This window comes from Phaseolus vulgaris, chromosome 5 (assembly GCF_000499845.2).
Source record: "Phaseolus vulgaris cultivar G19833 chromosome 5, P. vulgaris v2.0, whole genome shotgun sequence".
NCBI classification, from domain to species: Eukaryota; Viridiplantae; Streptophyta; class Magnoliopsida; order Fabales; family Fabaceae; genus Phaseolus; species Phaseolus vulgaris.
In genome coordinates this window covers 9,001,744-9,010,955 of record NC_023755.2, presented here as the reverse complement: position 1 = coordinate 9,010,955, position 9,212 = coordinate 9,001,744, and the positions used below count along the sequence as shown (strand labels likewise).

Genomic DNA, 9,212 nt, shown 5'->3' with positions numbered 1-9,212 from the left:
ACGAGGATAACGTGATATCCACATAGTTATTTTCTCACAAATTTAAAAATATTTTTAATTAAATCTTTATTAAAAAAATTTGTACGTTTTTATCATGTATTGAAATTTTTTATATCATCAAGTTAAATTATATTACTTTTATTATTTGATTTTGTTGTCTCAAACATAACATCTCAAACTTTAATCACAATAAAAACAAATCTCTATAACTCTTAAGTATCTTTATAAAAATTTATATAAGTTTTTATATATTAAGTATTAAAACAAAAATCAAACCAATGTAGAGATTCGAAACTGTCATTTGATAAAAATTATTAAGATTTCAGAGTACCATAAGAATAATGTTAATTCAATTTAAGGTAAAAACATATAATAAGAACTTTAGATACTTAAAAATAAAAAAATAATGTGTGACCTAAAATTTAATTAAGTCTTTTAAAATTTGTGTTATATTTTGGTAAATTGAACTTGTGCAATCACGATGTGTAGGACCTTGAATTTAAATTTTAACAAAAAGATATAAAATATTGTGAGATGTTGCTATTACTAGTTATAATATTATAATGAGATTACCACATCCAATGTTTCAAAATGACATTACTTTGGGGTTATTTAATCATAATAACACCCTCAAAATACATCTTAATACTAATTTGATATACATTTTTCTATTAATTCTGTAATAGTAGCATGACTCAACCCCATAAAACTGGCTCAATGGGATGAGGTTTGCACCCACTTATATATAATGAAAGACTCTAATCTCTAATCGACGTGGGATCTCCAACGATTACAGATTTAAAATATTTTTTAAATGAATGAAAAACAATTAATTTTATAAAGATTATGAAAATCAAAATCTGTTTATTTATTAAAAGTAAAAAAATGAAAAAAGAGGGATAATTATATGTGTAAAAGGAGGTTAAAAAAAGTGAGAATGTATAATTAAGCACTCATTAAGAAAAAAATTAACAACAAAACTTCCTATATTCTTGCTATAAAATATTGATTTTCAAGAAAATATAAGGAGAATAATTTAAGTTTTAGATTTATTTATTCATTTTACTATTTAACTAATATTTTTATAAATTATTTTACTTAAATTTATTTTGGGTGCATTTTACTTATAAAGCTTTCAATTTTCACAAATTTTGCTGACTAGTTAAATATTTAATAATGTATTGACATGTCATAAAAAATTAAATCATAATCTTTTAATCTTAATTTTTTTTACGATATAAAATCTAACATTTTTAACTTAATTTTAATATTTATTTTTCCTTTTTGCTAACTTTTGCCGAATATTAATTGTTAAAAAAACTAATATTAATTAATTACATCTAATGGGCATAATTAATTGTCCCCAAAAATTAACCCTTTACTTTCTAATCTTCCACCATATTGAAAGTAACAGCCATAATTCTGATTGGGAATCAGTAAAAAAAAAAACCATAAAGGATTGACAAATGGACAATACAACAAACGGTCAAACTTCGTTCTGGCGGAGAATGGCGGCACCTGGTTCAGTCGGTGGCGGAGGGACGGCGAAGGCTACGGTGGCCGAGCAAATATCGCAGGCGGTGCAGTCCACTTCCAACCTCCTCCACCTTATGCAGCACTCTTCTCCTGCCCAGGTACCATATCAACACTGTCAATTCATTGAAATTTCAAAAATTAAAAATAAAAAGCAAAACTTTGCTTTCAATTATGAAATTTCGATGTTAGATCAGATGACCCTTTTGATGGGAAACAAGTTTTGATTGTTCTGCGTGTTGTTGTTTGATGTTAGGGTTTTTATTCTCTGTGAAAAATATTGTCGAAGTGACGACTTGTACTTAGGTTTTGTGAGATCATTTTTTGTTATTAGGCTGTAATGGTTAAGGAATAATGAGTTATTTTCAAGGACCAATTTGACACTAAACGAGGGACCAACTTATTATTAAATTGTACAGCATGATACAGTTGCAACATTTTTACACATTTCGGATTAAATAAGAGTGTTTTTTTTTTCAGAAACTAAATTATCATCGGTTTACTGTTATGCAATCGTGTGTTATCTTATATATTAAGTTTGATAATTTTATATGGTGAATTCTTTCTTTGAAAGTCGTACTTAAGATTATGTCTGATTGATTGACAATGAAAGTATTTAAATTAGATGTGCATGAAAAATTAAGTTACTTCAAAAGTGACAGAGTGATTGAGTGTAAAAATACGTACACTGTTAACCAAAATCTTTAGTTTTGCTGAGTGTGTGAAAATTAAACTCTGATTTTTTGCCCTTTTTGTATCGTTTGCAGGCTCAACTGGTTAAGCTTCCTAAGAACCTTTTGGCTAAGGTTCCCACCATTAAGAATACAGAGCAGGTATTGTATTTATCTGATACAGGGTTATAGTTGTAGATGAGATGACTCATCAATGTGGAAAAGTGTGTAATGATGGTTGCTTTCGGTTTTTTGTTCCACAGATTTTGGAGCAGTTGCCTAGGGTGATATCATCTCTGGATGCACACATGGAAAATGGGCTACAAAAGTCTGAACCTTCTCTTGTCTAATTGACTAAGCTATAACTTAATTTTGACATACATTTTTTAACTAGGGTGCATATGAAGTGTTTTGAGTTGAAACCTTGAGCTAAATTGTTTAGTGCTAATTATGCATCTTGAAGATGTTGTATTGATGCCTAGTACTGTTCTTTTTTTTAGTGCATCATGATTTGGTATGAAACTCAGTGCATTGTGTGGGTTGTGTTTTGATTGTGGCTGATGTGGATCATTAATTTTCAGTGTTCCGCATCTGAAGACTGTGGTTCAGGTGCTTGCAAATATGGAAAGTAGCCAGCTTAGTGCACTATCACGAAGCCATCCTCTTCAGCAGGTGTAAATATGATAGCGTTGTCACTGATGCAGTTGAGAATATTTTTTGTAATTGAAAGTAAAGTTTAATATTTAGACAGTATGGTCTGATTGGAGAAAGCTAGTAAGATGAACCTTGCTCTACATGGGAAAAAAAGAAATGAATAATGAATACAATAAGAAATATGCATAAGGTGAGCTTTGTGAATGATTTGGTGCTATGTGTGACTGATCATTTTCTATGTTTTCCTTAACAGGAACTTGAACCGGGAAACCATTCTCAACAGACCGGTTAAACAAACTTGTATAGTTTTGGAGTTTCACCTGTGATCAATTCATGCAGAGTTTTTGGAAGGTTTGGAACTTAGACCTGGTGTGTTTCCTTCTTGCAGTTGTCCTGCACATCAAATAACAAAATGTTGTTCCATCTTCTGAAAAAGCGTTCAACCAAGAAACCTGTTAAATACTAATGACAGTTTCCAAGTTTTCGATTGGGGAATGTTGTCCAAAGAACTCAAGGTTAGGCTATTAATTGCTATTGGCTATCTGTATCCTGTAATGTACTTCAGTGCATTTTAATCTTATGTTTTCTTTTCAACTCTGGTAAAGGGCCAAATGTTATGTGAAAGTGGTGTATCTCTTTTATTTAAATCAATTTTGTTTTACTTGCTACAGAATGTACCATTTCCAATGCAGAGAAAAAAACAATTCTATGATGCCAAAACTACTTATGCCCCCGTGTTTCTATTCTTAGTGTTTATCACTAGTAAATTCAACTATTATCTATTTTTTCTTTTATATAAGAGTGATTTGGGTGTAGAGAAAAAGAATACAAAAGTTGACACCTTGCTGATATAGTTAAGACTGATAGACAAAGGTTAACTTTCATATGCAGTTAATCAAGCCAGAAAAAAAGGATTCAAAAAGGAACAGGGGAAAACAACTACTTTGAAGAGTACAGGGAATATTAAAACTGATGAAAATTATTATTTGGGTTACATTTACATTGTTGTCTTTTTTAATTTTGTAAGATGAACTGGATCTTTTTTAACTTTGTTATTTGTGCATATTCTAATCAGTTTCTCTTCTGATTATTATGGCACTTTGATCCATGGTTGAAGCACTTAAAGATATTGCAATATCAGAACTAATGTAGATTGCTGATAGTAGCAAGTCTTTTATCCCAATGCTGAAAAATCTGGCAGGATCACTTATGTTGATAACCAAGAATTTATTGAAAGGGTCAACTTATTTTATAAAATAATTATTATATTTTAAAAAAATTCAAGTTATATTATTTTATAAAACACGTACATATATTATAATTTATATCTATTTATGTGATAAATTATATCTAAAATTAAAATTCAATAATATAATTAAAATTTTAAAAATACATGTAATTTATTTAATGTTTTTATTTTTAAACTGTGCCAAAATAATTGAAGTTGGTGATTAATTCTATTGAATAAAGTGTATACCTTCCAACCAATTTACAAAACCTAACATGTATTGCCTTTTTGAACATATATGCCACAGTCCTTTGGGTATACACCCTCTCACCAATTCAGTTCATCAGTGCCATTATCAGCATAGCTATAAAGTTCACAGCTGAAGTTTTTTTGTCAATTTCTAGAAAATATTGAGACTGCTTTTGAAAGTACTCAATTGGTTCTAATACTAACAAAGGAAACAACTTTTTCAGGACAAACAAAACTTTGGAGTTAACTAATAAAATTATTATTATTATTTGCTTAACTTTTTTTTTCCCTATTTTGAAACTATTCTAGCCAAGAAATCTGAGGTTCTTTCTAACTAGGGTACTATGTTTTGTCATTGCACCCCTCATTTCCATCTTACTTTATTTATTTTTACCTTAATTTAATGATTTTTTAGAATGTTCCTCATATTTGTTTTTTAATTATTATATTTATTCTAGATTGATTGTGATAAAATATTTCTATATTATATGAGAAAAATATATTTTAAATTCTATGTTAATATTTGTATTCTATTATCTAAAATTAATTATGAGTAATACAATTTGTTAAGATAAGTTTGAATTTCATCTATCACTATAGAATCTCTTAATCTTAAGTGATAAGATTTGTTTATGATAGATCGAAATCTTATCTTAATCTTAATTATAAGATTTGTTTAAGGTAAGTCAAGATTTTACTTATTTATGAAAAACAAAATCAATTAAAGCAAGTAACATAAATCATTTTTATAATTTATTATAAAAAAGTTAAATTTTTTTTTTATCATACCAAAATCTCAAGTCAATTCACTCATCTTTATTTTGATCCTTTCATGTTTCTTAAAATTTTATTATTTGCTTCCTTTTTTATTTGTAACTAATTTGATTTTTTTTTTCTAATGGTAAAGTCATTCTTATCTTAAGTTGCAAATTAAGGTTATTGAGTTTCCACCAATTGCAATCATAAATTTGATACATGGAGAAGAAATGCATATTTATCATAAATTTGATATATGGTAGAGAAATGTATATTTTATTAATAGATTTAAAAGAAAAGTTAAGATGGTGTAAATGAAGTTCTTTCAGTCACATACCTATCCAATCATCACTAATAAAACATTAAAATTGTTTTTTTTTCTCGGAACTACTCTCAGGTAAAGTTTAAATTTAAATGAATTAAAATATTTTAAATTCACTTTTTACTTTGACATATGAAACATATTTCTTATAATCAATTGTAATAAAAAAATTGACTGGTGAAATTATTTCAAACACAAGACAAAATGTTGTTGCAACACTGTAGTTTATGATTTTGTCTCATCTGTATGCATTTTTTTTTCACATTGACGATGATGCAACAGTAAAAAATTAGATGCAAATGGTTGCTTTTATTATGATCAAAATTAAAGTTTTACAAACTTTATAATAAATAGGTTTATCAACTATCATTGTGTATAATTTTTTAATGAAAAAAACATGTCGAGAGGGAAATTTCATTAAAAGTGATTAATTAGATTCTTTAATTAAAAGTTCTCATCAACGAAATCAGTAAATAAATATTTCATATGAATGAGACTATTATAAGAAAATATAATTAAAATTAAAATTAAACTATTAATTTAATTAGAAAACAACATCGCTAATACCTATATTATTATATCTAAATATTTGTTGATGTTGGATATAGTTACAAAGTTCTATATAAACAAGCCCTATCATTTGTTTTTTAGAAAATAAATTATATTAATCTATTAAAAAATAAGAAAAATATAAGAAGGCAATTGAATTGTGTAATAAACTTTATTTTATTTTGTGTAAGTATGGTGTGATGTTTCACAATCACACAATAGATTTAGTACTTAAGAAAATGAAAAAAATTTAGTTCTTGAAATTTTATTTTGATAATCCATCGATTTTTTAAGTTAGCTATCCAAATAATATAAAATATACAAAGATATGGATATACAAATATATGAATGAGGGTGTTTAAACATTAGTCATTACTAGCTAACAATGAATATGTTTTGGACTCATATCCACTTTTGATTATCTCCAATCAAATATTTTTACTCAAATCACTCATGGCTGACCATCAAGTATAATTTCACAAACTAGTTTTGGTTCAAGATGATTACAAAGTCAGGATGATCAATATATCATTATTTTTGTTCATTAAAGAGTGTTTGTCGACGTGTACAAGATTTAAGCTCTCTCTACTAGAGAAACAAACATAAATTGTTTTCTTACAAATCTTTTGGACACATACATTTTTAACAAAGTTTCAACACTTGCAAATTATTGATATTTTTTTCTATCTTCTATTTGAATCATGTCTTTTTATAGGCTTGGAAAAAGTAGTCATTGTAGGTCGTTGAGTAGTTTTGAACTTTATTCATTTCTTCTTTTGATATTGTCCGATGAGATGAACTTTTATGTTGAAAAACATTAAATGCATCACATGCACCATTAATTTCTCTTATCTCCTCTTCTTCAAGAAATCTTTCTCAAGAGCTAAACGTTTCACACCAAATAATGGTTAAAAGTGCACATTTAGGCCAAAGTTGAAAATAACTCGTATTATAAGAGTTTTTGGATATTGCATCTTTGGCTCTACTCCTAAGATACATTCAATTATTATTGTTTGGCGCGGATCCTTTCAGGACAGACATTGAAGACAATCTCTATAACACAAACTTAAGTTTCAAAAATATTATTCATTAAAGTTTCAACTTGATTTTTTTTACTATACTTACTCAACTTTTAACTATTAAATGTTGTGGTTGGTCAAAATAGTGCTCTTGTGATCTAGACAATGCACTTTTATGATATTATCTTTATCATATTAGATATAACTTCTTATCTTATTGATTTAATCACTTATCAAATATATAGAGTGTTGGACTTTTCCTCTAAGAGTTTCTAACATCTACACACATAGATTAAGTTATAGATATGTATATTTGAGATCTTTAGATAAATTTTAGTGTATTATTTTAACTTAAAAGTAAAACTTTTTTAAGGGGAGGAGAGATGGTCACCTAGTAAGTGACCACGGTCCTTGAGGAAAGTGAAGGAAAAAGTAAAAGAAAAAAAGAAGAAAAAAAAGTGTGCATGGAGTTAATTGGGAGGGACTTACTATTTCTAGATAGGAAAAACAATTTTTAATTATTATGAATTATTTACTAATATTATGAAAAATGAAATTGTGGATTCATATGACACCTAAAATTTATCTGAGATCCAAGGTAAGATCTATCAATGCAACAAAAATTAAATAAAATTTTCATAAATCTTGAATTTTATTAGTATTGAGAGTTCAAAAAAAAAAAAGCAAAATATTAAAATAAAATCATACAATAAATGTACTAAGAAATTATTTTTTACTTTTTTCTGAACTTACTTTATATGGTAAATATAAAGTAAACTAAATCTACTAAGAAATTATAGTAAACATTGATTAAATGAATAATATTTAATATCTTTAAGATACTAAACATATATTTATTTTTAATACTTTATTTACTACGAGAATTGGAAATGATGTAATTTTACTATTTATTATACTTGTTAGACCTATTATTATTATTATTAAATCTATACAGTTTCATATCATTAAATAAAAATCAATTTTATAGACAAAAAATAATTAATTACTATATTAAATAAATTAGATATTATTTTAGAAACTAAAAAAATTATTGATATATAAATTAGTTTATATTATTAAAATATATTCATCTAAAAATAAAGCACACAAGTATTTTATTTTATTAAGTCATTTATGTTTTTTTACAAATATTTCATTATCATCACTTCTAGCTAGAACTAGAGAAAAATGTTGTTAAAGTACAAGAGAAAATATAGATTATAAACATTCAGGATTTACAAATGAAACTCACTCTTTGATTTTTGTGAATAAATCATCTAGAGAAGAAGAAAAACATGCACGTTAGGTTTAGGTTGTGTGTTTTAGATAATATTGTTAGTTATATCTTCATTGTAAATGCTTATTTGTATGTTTCATGAATAAAACATTATAGGTTGCGTGTTAATCTTTTGTACATGTGTTAGTTGTATTAGGAGTTAATACCCTTTTACCGACATATCTTTCTTTCTCTTTGCAGTCAACTTTTATTTTGAACATTTTTGTTTGTATTAACAACACTAAATATAGTTTATTTGTATGTTACATGAATAAGACATTATAGGTTGTGTGTTAACCTTTTGTAATGTGTTAGTTGTATTAGGAGTTAATACTCTTTTACTGACACTTCTTTCTTTCAGTCTGCAGTCCATTTTTATTCTGAACATTCTTCTTTGTATTAATAACACCAAATATAACTTACATCTCTACAAAAACAGATTTTGTTATGCAAGAATCTACATTAGTTTTCATAAATCAACTTCTCCGTAATTTTAGACATTCTTGTAAATTTAAAGGAGAATTTATGTCTTATATAAGATAATACATCTTTGAACTTGTGTTTTAATTTGACAAGACTTCTTATATTTCATTTGAGATATGTAAATGGGTAAATGATAGACTTTTGTTGATAGTTTAATGACTATAAAATTATCTCTTATTTTATTTAACATATTTAAATCAAATCACTAGTACATAAAATTGTGTTAGAATAGACAAATCATATTAAGTCTGACTAAAATTTACAAACATTTATCTAAATGAAAATATACTTTTTTTCGACTTGATTGATTGGTAAGTTGGACTAACCTAAACCACTTATTTTAACAATCATCATACATCAAAACTTAATGATATTATGAATATATATATATATATATATATATATATATATATATCAGTCCAAAATATCATTAAATATAAATAAATTAAATTAATTTTTATTATTGATAAAT

General features: G+C 26.3%; 1 protein-coding gene across 7 annotated transcripts; it reads left to right on the top strand.

Moving 5' to 3' along the window:
* Nucleotides 1-1,414: 1,414 nt before the first annotated feature.
* Nucleotides 1,415-3,948, top strand: LOC137835092 (tobamovirus multiplication protein 2B). 7 transcript variants are annotated; one of them, XR_011085009.1, is made up of 7 exons: nucleotides 1,415-1,634; nucleotides 2,301-2,366; nucleotides 2,468-2,532; nucleotides 2,786-2,876; nucleotides 3,112-3,158; nucleotides 3,247-3,373; nucleotides 3,750-3,948. XR_011085009.1 is itself a non-coding variant. In XM_068643438.1 (6 exons), exons 1-5 carry the CDS (start codon nucleotides 1,467-1,469, stop codon nucleotides 3,148-3,150), a joined length of 429 nt encoding a protein of 142 aa, XP_068499539.1. In that variant the 5' UTR covers nucleotides 1,415-1,466; the 3' UTR covers nucleotides 3,151-3,158; nucleotides 3,247-3,578. The 7 variants fall into 7 exon arrangements, 3 of the variants coding, with proteins under 3 accessions (XP_068499539.1, XP_068499537.1, XP_068499540.1); XR_011085011.1 differs by having other exon boundaries at nucleotides 2,786-2,907; XR_011085008.1 differs by having other exon boundaries at nucleotides 3,112-3,373.
* The last annotated feature ends 5,264 nt before the right edge of the window (nucleotides 3,949-9,212 follow it).